This window comes from Phascolarctos cinereus, unplaced genomic scaffold (genome assembly GCF_003287225.1).
Source record: "Phascolarctos cinereus isolate Bilbo 61053 unplaced genomic scaffold, phaCin_HiC Scaffold_5;HRSCAF=322, whole genome shotgun sequence".
NCBI classification, from domain to species: domain Eukaryota; kingdom Metazoa; phylum Chordata; class Mammalia; order Diprotodontia; family Phascolarctidae; genus Phascolarctos; species Phascolarctos cinereus.
This window is the reverse complement of record NW_027555958.1, coordinates 29,768,420-29,782,808: the sequence shown is the minus strand read 5'-3', so window position 1 is coordinate 29,782,808 and position 14,389 is coordinate 29,768,420. Positions and strand designations below refer to the sequence as shown.

At 57.0% G+C, this 14,389-nt stretch overlaps 1 protein-coding gene across 1 annotated transcript in view; it reads right to left on the bottom strand.

Annotated features, from left to right (window-relative positions):
• The window catches only part of CLUH (CLUH binding protein of NUMT mRNA), a 33,698-nt gene that overhangs the window by 2,433 nt on the left and 16,876 nt on the right, over nt 1-14,389 (bottom strand). Inside the window, 22 exon segments of the mRNA XM_021006986.2 lie at nt 1,283-1,356; nt 1,451-1,585; nt 1,682-1,775; nt 2,406-2,527; nt 2,610-2,735; nt 3,083-3,163; nt 3,527-3,666; nt 3,779-3,932; nt 4,162-4,246; nt 4,960-5,204; nt 5,329-5,391; nt 5,491-5,643; nt 6,406-6,506; nt 6,695-6,799; nt 7,607-7,815; nt 8,139-8,833; nt 9,967-10,059; nt 10,324-10,471; nt 10,999-11,124; nt 11,337-11,491; nt 11,830-11,957; nt 12,257-12,400. Coding sequence (XP_020862645.1) covers nt 1,283-1,356; nt 1,451-1,585; nt 1,682-1,775; nt 2,406-2,527; nt 2,610-2,735; nt 3,083-3,163; nt 3,527-3,666; nt 3,779-3,932; nt 4,162-4,246; nt 4,960-5,204; nt 5,329-5,391; nt 5,491-5,643; nt 6,406-6,506; nt 6,695-6,799; nt 7,607-7,815; nt 8,139-8,833; nt 9,967-10,059; nt 10,324-10,471; nt 10,999-11,124; nt 11,337-11,491; nt 11,830-11,957; nt 12,257-12,400 — 3,376 coding nt within the window.

Here is a 14,389-nt window from a genome sequence, read left to right as displayed (position 1 = left end):
CTTAGATGGGGAAAGCCCATGGCCAGACTAAATTCTCTAAGGGAAAGGCAGCTTAAATAGGAGGGGAGATGTTCAAGGACGGGGAAAAAAAGGGGGTGGAGGGTGGAATATGGCCCTGCAGGGAAATTCCTGATGGTTCCAGCTAATGAGACATACATATAGGATACCAAACACCAGCTATCCAGGAGGAAGCTGAAGGGTGTCTGGGACCAGGGGGGCCCTGGCCACAAAGAGAGAGAACAGAATGCTCAGCAGCTCCTACTGCTCCTTGGTTCTGCCCTGGCCTCTAGGGCCTGCTGAGGGAAAGCCAATCCCTCGCATCCCCCCAGAGGGGTTCCTCTAAACATCCCCAGGACCTGGGACACGTGTCAAGTCAGGACGAAGATCCCAGGGAGAAAAATCTCCCAACACTTGGGGAGGGCATCAACTGAAAAACCACTGAACAAGTCATGGCCTGTGAATGTGAGGGAAGACATGATATGTGTGCGAGGGTGAGGAGTGGTCAGAGAGATCTGAGAAGACTTGTATGAACTGCCGCAGCGACGTGAGCAGAACCAAGAGAACGACCTCTGTGACAACGTGACAAAGACAACAAGGAGCTCAACTACAACTCCAGAAGGCTCAGGACAAGCCGAGCTACAAGAAGCATCTATCTGTTCTTAGACAGGGTCAATGCAGAAAACATGCTTGCAAAGGGAGTTTTGTCATTCTTTCCCTCTCAACTGAAAGGAATGCAAGGGGGAGGAATTTTTGTTGACTGAAAAATACAAAGGAATGGGCTGCTGCCCCCCAGTGTAGGTCTCTAAGTTGAAGCCCACTTGCAAAGTGATTCTTGCGCCCTGGCTTCAGGGAAGGAGCTAGGCTGGAAGGTTCTTTCCAACTCTGAAACTGGCTCCCTGGTCCACAACAAATGGGAAAGACTGTTCTAGGCTGGCACCGAGCAGTTTCAAAGAATCTCCCAAATGAAGGGATCTTGGGGCCACCCTCTAGCACACTCCCAAGGAGCTCCACTCCTTTCAGGCTCTGTCTGTTCAAAGACCTGCCATGATGAGTGGATGGAAAGCTGGGCTGACCGCAGGGAGTCTGCCCCAAGCCCAGCAATCTGGGGCATTCAGTGGAGGGCCCACAGCCTGTGAGGCGGGCGGGACCTGCTTTCCAGGCTCCTAACACTCAGTCACGGAGAAAAGACTCAACTATGCTCCATATCCTGTTTCAGAGGACAGAGAGGCCCCTCTCCCACCCCCAGGCTCCCTGAGGGCAGCTGACCCAGCCTTGAACTGACCTGAGCGGAATGAAGAGGATGCCATTAATGATGTGAAGCTGCTCCAGGACACTGGCCATGCTGGGGGCCGTGACCTAGGGATGGACAAGGGCACCTGTGAGACCAGGGACCTTGGGCACACCCGCTGCCCTGGCCGGGGGTGGGGGAAGGGGGGGGGCCCCCGAGTACCTTGAGGGGCATGATGTTGGCGCTGGAGCCATTACGGTAGATTTCATTCATGGTGCGCTGCAGGGCCACAGCCTGCTGGGTGAGGCACTTCAGGTAGTCTGAGCTCTCCCTGGTCTTCTCATGGTTCTCTCCAAGCTGCAGAGAGAAAGCATCAGGGGGGGCCTGAGTGCCAGCCCGTTGCCAGCCTGCCATCCCCCCCACCAGCCACGGGAGCCGCAACAGCTTCCTCACCTGGCTCTTATAGATGGTGTAACCTTCCTTCTCATGCTGCAAGGCCGATCGGAACTCGGCTTTGCTCTCATACACCCGGGCCACCAGGTGGTGACTGTGGAGGCAAACAGGAGACATGGGGGGGGAGGGGGGGCGACTCCACCTCCTGCCCCACAGTCTCAGGGGACAGAGGTCTCCTTTCCAGATGAGGGAAAGCCCAGGGATTCCATGGAGGAGGAGCAGTTTCACAATCTAAGGGAAAGGTTCTCGGTGCCTGGCCCGCACTGAATCATCCCTAGCTTCAGGACTGTCCTCAGGAGGTCCTGACTCCCACATCCCTGCGGTCAGCCCCAAGGAAAGGCTGGAGCGCCAATGGCAGCAATCACATCACAAGGGGTCTTGTCCAGGGTGGCCGGGGCTCTGAGAACCCTTCTAACTCTGCCTCCTGTAAGCTGCTGTCTATCACCCATCTTCTCCTCAAGGATCAAGCAACACAGGTGTGCCCTCTCCGGACTGGAGAAATGCATTTACCCACTCGGACCCCCTGCAAGGCACTACGGGAGGCCCTCGGGCTACGAGGACAAATGGCCTGCCCTCAAGGACCCTTTACTCTACTGGGGGGCCAGAGTCCCAAGGAAGGACGGCAGAGACCTGAGCAGGTGGAAAGTCCAGACTGAGGGGAAGGGAGGCCTGGGCAGGAGATGGGAGGAAAGGAGCAGAGAGTGGGGGAAGGGCCCCTCCCTACCTGAGGGCCACCTTGAGGGACTTGGCCCCGTGGTACTTGGCGTTGATGCTGAGAGCGTTCTCCAGGAAGCGCAGTGCCAGCTCATACTCCATGACCCCATGCAGCACCAGGCCGATGTTGTTCTGGGGACGAGCCGGGCATGAGGCAGGGGCCAGGCACTGCCACCCAGGCCCCCCCGCCCCAGTGCCTGCCCTGCACACTCACATCCAGCAGGGCCATTTCTGGATGGTCCTCCCCAAAGACCAACAGCAGAAGGTAGCGGGCGCGGTAGAGCAGGCTCAAGGCTGTGGACAACTGGCTGCTGGCGAAGCAGTAGAGAGCCAGGTGCATCTGGGGAGACCGAGGACCAGGGTCAGCATCACTCCCGATCCGCACCCTCCCAGCTCATAGCCCTTTCTCAGTGGGGGCACCAACTCGGGCCATCAGCTCAACCCCCTTCATTCTTTAAATGAAAAATGCTGGGTTTCTGTTTTTACACACACCGCGGTGTGCCTGCCCCCTTCCCTACGCAAATCTAACAAATGCATCAACTGACTGACAGCCTCCTCCCTCGTTTTACACACAAGGAAACTGAGGCCAAGAGAAGTTCAGTGTCTGGGCCTCTGTTTGGAGAGGCCAGAAGCCTCCCTGGCCCCACCTCCCCCAAGGCAGACAACCCCCCCCATGACATCACTCACATATTCCTGGATGGTGTTGGGGTGCTCAATTCCCAGCACTCGCTCACTCATCAGCACTGCCTTCTGCTGGTTACTTAAGGCCTAGGAAGCATTGGAGGGAGAAGGAAGAAGAGAGAGCTGGTTGGTCCTGATGCACGGTGGGGGGCCTTCTCCTACCTCAGACTGGCCGTGTCCAAGTTCTAGCAGGCAGGCAAAAGTCAGACAGCCCCCTGCCCCACATAGCAATGCCACAGCCATGTGAGCAGCACTCTCTCTGGCCAGTTTTACTAAAGACGAAAGCCCAGCCTGAGGTCACCCAGGGAGGACAGAGGCTGGTCCTTCTACTTGCCCCCTTGCACCACATCTTGGCCAAGGTCTTTGCTGATGAAGTCAAGCCCCACCCTCCACTTTGGGGCAGGAAAGCCCCAAGGTCCTGAGGGGTGGCTGATGGGGAGAAGCGCCCACCTCTGCGTAGTCCCCCATGATGTAGTGAAGCCTGGCTAGGAGGCGGAGGCAGGCACAGATCTCCACATGCATGGCCCCATACACGTTATTGAAAAGGTTCAGGGCCTCCGTGATGAGCTCACAGCCCTCCTTCAAGAAGCCTGGCAGGGAAGAGACGCCTGTGATCCTGGTGGCCTCCACCCCCTCCCCTCCCTGCTCCCTCCACCTTCCCAGTCACTTCTCCCCACTGTGGTCTGGCCTGGCCCCATTTACCCTGCTGCACTTTGGCCTGGCCACTCTGGAAGAAGTGGAAGGCATCAGAGGCCTTGGGGTTGACGTGCTTGACCACGGGGAAGATGTTGAGGACGTCCTCCTCGGTGAAGGCCGGCTTATGCCTGCTGTCGAAGCTGTATTCTTTCAGTAAGATCTGCAGGAGAAGCGTGGGAGGAGAAGAGGATGAGCCCGAGGGGCTTTCTCCTATGCAGATTCACTACCTCTACCCCACTAGCCAGGACTGAGGAAGAGTGTGTCAATTACACACAAACCCTGTGGCCTCACAGCTCCCCCCCAAGGCAGACTCTCCTGCCAGGCAAACTCCATATGGCCCCCTGTTTGAAGCAGGGCTGAGAGGGGAGAGGGGAGGTCTCTCCACCCACCTGGATTCCAGTTTTCAGGGAGATCTCCCGGAGGAGGGTTATCTTCTGCAGCCCAAAGGTTTCCACAGCCTGGTCAACGGTCTCACTGAGGAACAGCAAAGGCTTAGTGCCTCTAAGCCCCGGTGGCGCCTCAGGGCTGCCTCTTCCCCAGTCCCCTGCTCTTCCCCAGCCCCCTACTCCTGCCAGGTCCTGGACAAGGGGGGGTGGCATCCTGGTCCCCAGTGCTGGGGAGCTGCTGCTCTGGGGGTACTGAGAAGTGGCTACAACACATGTCCCTGGAGCCCCTTGGCAGGCAGGGCTCCTACTGGTGCAGGAGCAGAATCTCCCTGGAGAGAGAATCAATCTGCTACTCTGCAGTCTACTTCCTAAGGGCCTAGGTGCTGGACTCTGGACACGGGCAGGACTCAGCTTGGAGGTCTCTTGTGTACCGCACTGTTCTGGATGACCCTCACAGGCTTGGCTCGAGGCATCTCCCTGGTCTCCTCTGGCCCGAGAGAACCACAGCTCCTGCAGAGTGGGGTCTGTCTCCCTTTCACAGCCATATTCCCAGCACCTCCCATGATGCTTGGCACACATCTGTGCTTATGAGCCAAACAGATGAATGTCCCTAGACCTCTCTCCCTGACAGAAAAGGGCAGGGCAGACTAACGGCTCTCCTCAGGCCTAGGTCCCTATCCTGTGCAACTACAACTCCTGGGATTCCCTGTGCCCGCTTTGCTCCCAGCCGCCCCCCATCCCCACGCCTTCTTCTCTCTCCCTCAGCTCCCACACTCTGTACCTCCCCTCTCCTTCCCTCACCACTCAAGGCTGAAATCAAAATAATTCTTGGCTTCCTGGCAGATGTCCTTCCAGAGTTCCTGGGGGGTCATGACAGCCCAGGCGGTGTTGTCGGCCCCTCCTGGGGGCCGGTTCTTCCTCCTCTTGTTCTTCTTCTTGGACACGAGCTCATCAGCAGGGAGGTGGGCAACAGGGTTGGGGAAGGAACTGAGGAAGCAGTTGAGGAAGTGGCTGATGGCTGCCGAGAGGCCCGAGAGCTCCACACCCTGGGTCAAGCACACTGGGGGTCAGGGCCTGTCCCAGGGCACAAGGCCCGAGGCCCGCCGAGGCCTGCCCCCACCCCCACCCCCGCCCCAGGGGAGATGCTGGGAGGGCCCGGGCCACAGCTACCTGAAGGTATGTCTTGAAGATGTGCTTGGCAGACCGTGTGATAAGCTCGCTGATGCCGATTTTCTGCAAGGGGTTGGGGAGAGACAAGCCGTTAGCTCCCGGGGGGGGGGGGGGGGGCGTCTCCTTTGCTTCCCCTCCACCTTCCCTTGCTATGCCACTCACATAAATGTGGTCCAGCTGAGGTCGGGCGGGGCTCCTGAGCACAAAGTCCAGCACCTTGCCTAGGTAGCGGATGTTGATGCCACGCTGGTGCATGGCTTCTGCCAGTGTGGCCCCATCCATGGGCAGCACCGTATGGTCTGTGCAGTCTTTCACCTGCGGCATTGGCAAAGGAATCAGGATGGCACCAGGCTCCAACCCAACCCAAGTGCCCTCCCTCCTCCTTTCTGGTGCTTCTCTAATCCAGTTCAAAACAACCACCCTGTCCTATCCTGACTCTCCTGGAAACTGCCCAGGAAGAGCCCAGTGAGACAGGAAGCAAGTGCCGAGCAACCTGTACCACTCCCTCCTCGAGGGCCCCCTTCAAGATGAACGATGGCACCTAGTGTCCCCAAACTCCCTGTTTTTCTGGGTTAGATAGCCCCCAGAGGGGTCACCGTCCAATCCAACTCTCTACTTTGACAGATGAGGACACAGGCCCAGAGACATGGCCCACCCAAGTCACCCACAGGTGCTAAAAGGTGGGATTCGAATCCAAGTCCAGGCCCTCTGACTGCAAATCCAGTTCTCCCTCCACTGAACCACACTGCCTCCCACCAATTCAGGGCAAACCACAATAATCCTAGTGCAAGGAAGGCCCTCTACCACCTCGTCAGGCACAGTACGGATGGGAGCTATTACTATACACAACAGCTTTCAACTGATTTACAAAGGAAAGTCTGAAGACACAAAGCTCTCTATTTAAAAAAAGAGTTTCCTTCCAGAAACTTTCTAGAGAGGTTGTACACCTCTCCTCCCAGCACAGTGTGCAAGGTCTAAGAGACTCCAAGGCAGGGCGTAGGGGTGTCCTGCTCTGAGACAGGGCCGTGGCGGGCCTCAGCTTCCTCATGGGCCCCAAGCAGACTCTCAGCTCCTCACCAGGCCAGGAATCTGGCAGGACAACAAGAAGGCTGCAGCGTCTTTCAGCAGCTGTTTCTGGTCCCGAACTTCATCCTGGCAGGACTCTGGGAATCTCACACCTATCAGCAGAGTAGGAGGAACGGGGTGTGATCTGGGGGTAAATGGTAGGTGACTGGGGTAGGGGTGGGTGTGGGTTAAGCACTCCGCCCTAGACCAGGTTAGAGGTGACAAAGGCTGAGTTCAGGCCACTGCTCCCTCTCCCGAAACACCTACCCACCCGTACACACACTCCTCTGGGCCTCCATACCTGGTGAAAAGATGTCAGGGTTGAAGCGGATGTCGAAGGAGGTGCTGCTGACAGAGCCCACGGCCTTGCAGGCATTCTGAATCACCTCCCGGCTCTTGGGGTCCACTGCTGGGGAAAGATTGAGGGGCATGGGGAGATGAGGAAGAAGGCAGAGCACAGGCTACCTACAAGGCTTGCCACGCTTCTAGACAGCAAGGCCTGGTTTCCCAGCTCCAAACACCAAACCTCACAGGTAGTGAGACCAGAAATGCCCACCCACCCTCCTCAGGGCAGAACGAGGACGAGGAACCTTGGCTTTTTAGGGGGAATACTAGCTGAGGTGGAGGAGAGGCCCTATCCTCGTCCCTGCAGCAAGCCCCACCACCTCAGCCTGGTCACCAGGTGCCATGGCACCAGCAGCAACGAAGCACTGCATTCAGCTCTGACAGCCGCTCTTCACTCAGTGTCCCTTCTGACAGCAGCCAGTGGGGAGCAGGAGAGCCAGCCAGACTTGGGACATGGCCTGAAGATTATTGTTGGTGAAGCCAAACTCCTCAGAGACCTGAGACACTGATGGGGCACAGCCAGCACGACTGTCCCACTTGCTTAGCTCTGACTCTGGAGGAGTTGGGGTCACTAGAAAGTGATAAAAGATGTATATGCCCAAAAGGGCTCAATACAATGAACTAGGAGATGGACTCGGTAACCATAAGTTCACTAGCCCCTAAGTGAACATCCCGAATGTGAGAGAAGATCATGTCAAGATCCTGTCCCAAAATCCCAGCCAGAGACAACCAAGAGGGTCCAGGCATGAACATGAGGCTGAACCACAAGGCAGAAGGGAGCACAGTCCAAGGGAGGCTCCTTGAGGGCAGGCCTCTGCATACAGCAGGTGCTTAATCAGCGCTGTACTCCCTCCCAGCCCAGCCCTACCTGGGCCGTTGTCAGAGGCCATGGTCTCAGCGAGTTCCTTCACCTTGGCTAGGCCGCTGGCCCCTTCCTCCCCCGCAGCCTCCACGGCCTCTGGCGACTCTGAAGTCCCAGCCTCAGAAGTACCATTCTCCAGCAGGCCTGGGCTCTCAACCCGGTTGGCCTTCTGCTGCATGAGCTGAATGGCTGCCAGTTTCATGAAGAGGAGGTACCTGGAGGGACAGGCCCCTGGGGCTTAGGCCAGAAGGCCTCCCATGCCCCAGCCAGCCTCAGCCCCCGGGATGGAAGAGAGTGCCGACACAGAGCTCTAGGACTGATCCCCCTTTCCCTCCTCCCCCTCCTCGGCCCAGGAAGCGGCTGCAGGCCCAGGTGCCCCAGGAAGAGTGGCCTGGCCTGAGCCCAGGTCCTCCACACCGTCTGCCACGTCACGCAGACCCAGACGGGAGTGGGAAGGGGAGGGCTGGCGCCCTGCAGGCTTGTCTGTGGATGAGGTGCCTGAGGAGGGGCCACGCCCAGGGGAAGGTCCCCGCCTCACCTGTGCTCCACAAAGGCGTCCACCAGCTCCTGGCGCAGACAGCAGAGCTTGTGGCGGTGAGGCTTGGGGAAGCCAGCCCGCCGGCACTCCTCGGGCAGCTCCTCACCGGCCACGGGCAGGAAGTTGAGGTCGGGGGGGAAGGTGCGCAGCAGGTCCAGGATGTAGTGCCGACCGTCGTTGCCAATGATGCCTTTGCACTCCACGGAGGAGCACAGCTCCACCTCCTCGTCGCGGTCATTGAGCACACGGTGCCGCTGGATCTTCAGGGGCCGGCTCGTCTTCTCCAGGAGCTCCAGGTAGCGCGGGTGCGACACCACTGTCTTGCCGAAGTCAATAGAGCCGTAGATGACACTCTGCTCCTGCTCCCGCTCGAGAATGCCGGGGATGATGGACTGGGCCGTGACGCGGTACCCTCGGTAGTCTACCACCACCGTGCCCAGGGTGTAGAGGCCCTCGACATCAACCGCGTTGTACGTACGCACTCCGTTCAGGTCATTGGTGGGGGCCACATAGGCAGCCACGTCCCCACCGAAGTCCTTGTAGTGGTCTCGGACATCAAAGCCCAGACTGAAGAAGATGTTGTTCCAGATGAACATCTGCATCTTTGTCTCCTCGCTGGGGTTGATAGCCATGACGTTGCCATCAATGACCGCCATGGCCCCCCGGGTGGCCGCTGCCGTGAAGTCGCTGTGGACCTATGGGCAAGAGGACCCCCTCACTGAGACAGTCTGGCATTTGTTCAGGGGATCTTCACAGACTCCATCCCTGGGGCATCATTCTGGTGAAGCCCAGGAGACAGATCCCTTTCTCCGAGGAATGCTTTTAAACCCATAAAACAAAATGCATGGGACTGCAAAAGAAAACTAATTAGGTTGAAATAAAGGTGTCATTTTTTCCCCACTCAAGTTCACAAATCTGAAATCTATCCTCAGCCTCAAGGTAAGAAGCCTACCAGAGATGGTCAAGCACAGTGCTAACATAAAAATGGTCCCTATCCCCAAGAAGATTGCATCCTAATGGGGAAAAGCCTCCCAGCATTAATATACAAACTTCAGTGAGTAACCGTAGAGTGCTACAGTCAGGAAGGCGGAGAAGAGACAGGCCTCAGAAAAGGCCTTGAAGGCAGCAGGCACAGGGGCCAAGCAGCTGAGGTGAGGCCCCAGCACATTCAAGGCACAGGGGGAGAGCCTATGCAAAGATACGAAGGTGGAAGTGTTATGGGAGGAAATGGCAACATAGAGAGGACACAAGATATCTGTGCACAACCAAGCCAGAAAGGAAAGCTGGAGCCACGGTGTGAAGGGACACAGAAAGTCAGAAAGTTGTAGTTTTTCCAAGAGACAGGCAGAGCTATCAGAACTTTTGCAGAATGGGTGTGACGAGATCAGAAGTACTCAGGTGTCCTGCTCTAGTCTAGCTTCAACTACCAAAATGATCTGGGCCAAGTCCCTCCTCTTGTCCGTGCCTCAGTTTCCACAACTTGAGATAAGGATCGAATTGAACTGAGGCTTGTGGGAAGGGCCTTGACCTCTGGGTGAGAGCTAGACTGCTAGCTCTCACACTATGAGCTGGCCTCAGTCAGCAGCAAAGAAGAGTAGCGTGGCCACAATGGAAACTCAGGGGATGGAGAGGGAGACGGTCAGACACACTCTGCTCCCCAAACCTTCCCAATAAGGTCTTAGTTCATCAAAGACTCAAAAAGCTGGGGAAAACCAAGGGCCCCCAGAGCACCCAACAAGGGTGCATGCAGCACCCCCCCTCCCCCCCAGCCCCTAGTGATCCTGCCAAGGCCAAGGGACACGAGCACTCCCAACCCTCCTCTGCACACCTTAAAGATGGCGCGCTCCCTCAGCAGCCGCTCAGGAAGGTTCTTGCGGGGAAGCTCCCTTGTTGTCTGCAGTTCCTCATTCCAGTCTCGCGTCTGAGGAAAGGCCACAGCCCACGGAAGGTTACAGCTCTGGACATAGCCACAGCTCCCCAGGGCCAGGCTTAGGCAGTTACCCTCCCTCACCTCCATCAGCTCACAAAACATCAGTGTTTATACCCCTGGTGTCCTGAGCCCCCTGTCCCTCTGCCCCGACCCCTTCCTTTGCATATGAGGGGGCTGCACCGAGGACAAGCATGAAAGTGGAGGGCTTTGGAGAAGTAGCCTAGAGGCTGAGGGGAGGGGGTGCTGACAGGACACCTGTCCAGGGATGTGCTCTTCATAGCCCAGGCGGGACGTGTAGGCATCCTCAGCCCGCACACAGTCCATGGCGTGCTCCACCTGGGGGGCTGTCCAGCTGTAGACCTGGAACGGGGTGGCGATCCTCTCGAAAGGATGGCGCTGGACCCTACATCCAGGGCACATACCGCATATCCTCAGCACCACATATGCCTCCTCCAACTCCGGCACATAAAATGAGTCAGGACAGCCCTCAGCAAACTGTGGGGGGCTTATTTCTAACAACCCTCTCCCCTCTGGCCTTCCCTTTGCTAGACCTCTCTCCAAAACTGTCTCTTTTCTCCCCTTGCCTGTCCCCATACTGTCCTTCTCTCCAGGCCCTAGTGAGACCCAGGAAGGTAAAAATAAGCCCCAAAGTGCCCGCAGTCCAGACATGCTCAGCAGTCACAATGCAAGGCAATGAATCCCTAATGGTGGCATTTCAGGCCCTCAGATGGGTAGAACCCCTCCTGGAGGGCTCCAATGTACCCCACATGAGCTCCAGTTCCACTCCATCACTGTGCCCCACCTTCTGGTGTGGACAAGGACAAGGATAGGGCTGGCCCTTCCAGCTTAGGGCCCGGGCTGCTCTGGGCAGCAGGGTGAAAGGCAGAGAGCAGCTGGGGGAGGGGAGAGCCAAGCAGGCAGGGACCCTACCTTTTCTTCTGCAGCAGAGCAAAGTTTTTTTTGAAGGTTGGACTGATCTGGTTGAGCAGCTCCACCAAGGAATGGCTCAGGAATCGGGGACTGGCAGGTTTGGGGTTGAAGTTGTATGCTGTGGACCTGCCAAGGCAACATCTGGGGTCACAGGCTGGTCATTCCCCTAACCCCATTGTCAGGGCCCAGAAATCGTGCATAGATGGCCCCAAGCTAAGGGTCTGGTGAGGGGGCAATGGGAAGAAGGAGCTGAAGGAGAAGAAAGAAGGAGGAGGGGCAGGAGGGGCAGGGCGAGCTTCTGAGCTGGGCTGTGGTGAGTGGACAAGAGGGACACTCACTGGTTCAGATAAAAGCCTCGTGTGGAGGCCGTGATGCTAACGTGGCGGTCCTCAGCCGTGATCACAAAAAGGTACATGAGATCCCCGTGCATCTTGCGGTTCCCAGGTGGGGGGTTCCAGCCGCTCATGGTGAGCACCTTTAGACACTGCAGGGGCTGTGGGGACCAGGGTGTGTGTGAACAGGGGCAGTCAGGGCAGCTAGGTGGCACAGTGGATAGAGCACCGGCCCTGAAGTCAGGAGGTTCTGAGTTCAAATCAGGCCTCAGACACTTGACACTTACTAGCTGTGTGACCCTGGGCAAGTCACTTAACCCCATTGCCTCACCAAAAAGCAAAAAACAAAACAAACAAACAAAAACCACAGGGGCAGTCAGACCTATTCAACGCTGAGCTTAAAGAGCCCAGGCCGTGGGTGAGTGGGGAGGGCTGCTGCCTGAGTTCTGTCCCCCATCCCTTCCGTGGCGGGTGCTGGGGCTGCCCTGGACGGCCTCACCTTCCAGTCCCGGTTCTGGGGTTGCAGAGCACAGAGCGGCCGCTCCTTGCTCCCGGGCAGGATGTGCTCGGGTGGTGTGCAGTCGATGGGCTCCATTTCAATGCCCTTCTTCTTCCTCTTCCCACTATCTGAAGAGGCAAAAAAGCCAATCCAGTCAGACAAGCCACCCATCTGAGGCCTCTCAAGCCCAAACCTGGAGGTTATAGAGGGGCCACATCATCAGGAGACGACACAGGGCAAAGCGCAGTATTTCCCCCTATGCCCATCTGCAGAGGGGGCCGAGCTCTCTGGTCATCTCCCCCCTACCTCACACACAGATTCCTCCGGCCCAGCCAGGGGCCCCTGAAGGGCAGGACACGAGGGTGAGGCCCCAAGAGGGCGTGGAGGTTGAGGGGTGAGGACCCTGGGAGCCATGGGGGCTGGGTACCTCCTAGGTCACCATCCGTGAAGACGCTGAGGAAGGAGAGGGAGTTGCAGTCCACCCCGTTGAAGGCATCTGAGGGATCCAGGCTTTTCAAAAGGTCTCGGATGTGGCGCACGTGGATTCGGGCTTCCCGGACCGTGTACGGCTCTGGGTGAGAGGTGAGGGCCCGTCACAGGGAGGCCCAAGTCACAGGATCATAGCAGCACAAATGCAGAGTGAGGCGGGACCTCAGGGGTCACAGCGGTGACCCCTTCACAGCTGATGGTGTGATGACGAGCAGGCGGTCCTGGCTGCCGTGAGGCACCCAGTCCTGGCCACCCTGGAGCCTGCTCAAGGCCCTTCCCACAAGCCTCAGTTCAACCTAACCGAAGCACTGTGTGCAGAGTGCAGCCATGCCCTGAGCAAGAGACAGTGTAGACAGCACAGGCCCTAGAAAGACCCAGAGTAACTGTGTCTCCCCTGGTAGCGTGCTTAGCCCAGTTCCTAAATGTTTGTTGTATTGTAATGTATGTACAAAAGAGCAGAAACAGTGTTATAGAGTGAGGGAAGAGAAGGGACATCCTTCCAGCCCAAGGGATTGCCCAGGGCAGGGAGAGGGCCTGAATGTGCTGAAGGAAGGCCCTGACTACCAGCCTGAGGCAGAACTGGACTCCACAAGCCAAAAGGAGCCAGGAAAGGCCCTGGAGCACAGAAAAGGACAGAGAAACCACTGCCCAGCCCAGGATTGGCCACAAAGACACTTCAGCTGGTAGCTAGTTGGGCAAAGGAAAGGACGAGGCAGGTGGAGCTGGATGGGGCCTCTGAGGTCAGCTAGTCCAAACCTCTCAATTTTACAAATGAAGAAACTGAGGCCTTGCCCAACCAAGGTCACACAACTGGTTAAACAATTGAGCTGGCATGAGAGCCTCTGTCCCCCAATTCCAAGGCTAGCACTCTGGCCACCACTCCTGAAAGACCTCTGAGGAATGGGGCTCTCTGAACAGTGTGGGGATGGTGGGTAGGAGGGGAAGACAAAGGGTGTGGTCTAGAGAGGCCGGGCAGGCGGAGTTGCTGGGGCTTGGCACCAGTTTGCACATAGGAAGGGAGGCCAGGGGCCTCTGCCTGAGACAGGTACAGAGCTGACCAGCAGGAGGGAGAACAGGCTGAGTTCAGGACATTTGGAACCTTGCTTCCATGGGACATCCTGACAGAGGGGGTCTGAAAACCCTTGATCTCCCAGGCCCAGCTGTAGTACACTGGCCATTGGAGGCGGTGCTGCCAGGGTCTGGGTACTGAGTTCACTTAACTGGCAGGTGTTATTACTTAACATGCCAGGTATCATGGGCGAGTAAAATGTGTATTAAATAAAATTACTTACAAATTGGCTTTCATCTGTAACAGCATAACACCCCAAACCCTAAGAACCACTCTTGGAGACATATGCATTTCTCAATTGCCAAAGGGACCGGAAGGCAGGAAATAAGCTGTTTGGGAAAGTGGGTGGGTGGTGGGGGTCTGTGGAAAGGCTGAAGGCACAGGAAGGAATAAGGCTCTTCAGGGAAGGAGTGGGGAGGGTAGAGCCTGAGGGAACATCTGTCTTTCAAGGCTGATGACCGTGAAACCCATCTCAGATACCCTCAGGTCCAATCCCCTCATTTTACAGCTGAGGAAACTGAGGCCTTGCCCAAGGTACCACATATAGAAGTGGCAGAGTCAGCGTTTGAACCCAGGTCCCATGACCCCAAGCCAGGGGTTTAGTCGTTATTCCAAGGAAAGGAGCCAGAAGATAGCAGGACATGAGGGTAGAAAAGCCAAGGAAAGAGGGGGAATTGTCTGACTGTGTCAAATACTCCAGGGAAGCCAAGGAGGAGTCCTACAAAGGATCCAAGGGCTGGACAAGGAGATCACAGCTGACCTCTGAAAACAGTATCTGTCAGGGGGCCAGGCAGAAACCAGACAGCAAAGACTGAAGATTCAAATCCAGCACCAATCTTTATGAAGGGGGAGGCACCATGCCTAGCACCAGATCCCCAAAAACTGAATGAAAAGCTCCCCTCCTACTAGTGGGGAGCATGTCGGACCCAGGACCAGCCAGGAGGCCCATCTGCCTGCAAAGCAGTATGCGAAAAGGAGGAAGACAAAATGAGGCTGGAAAGA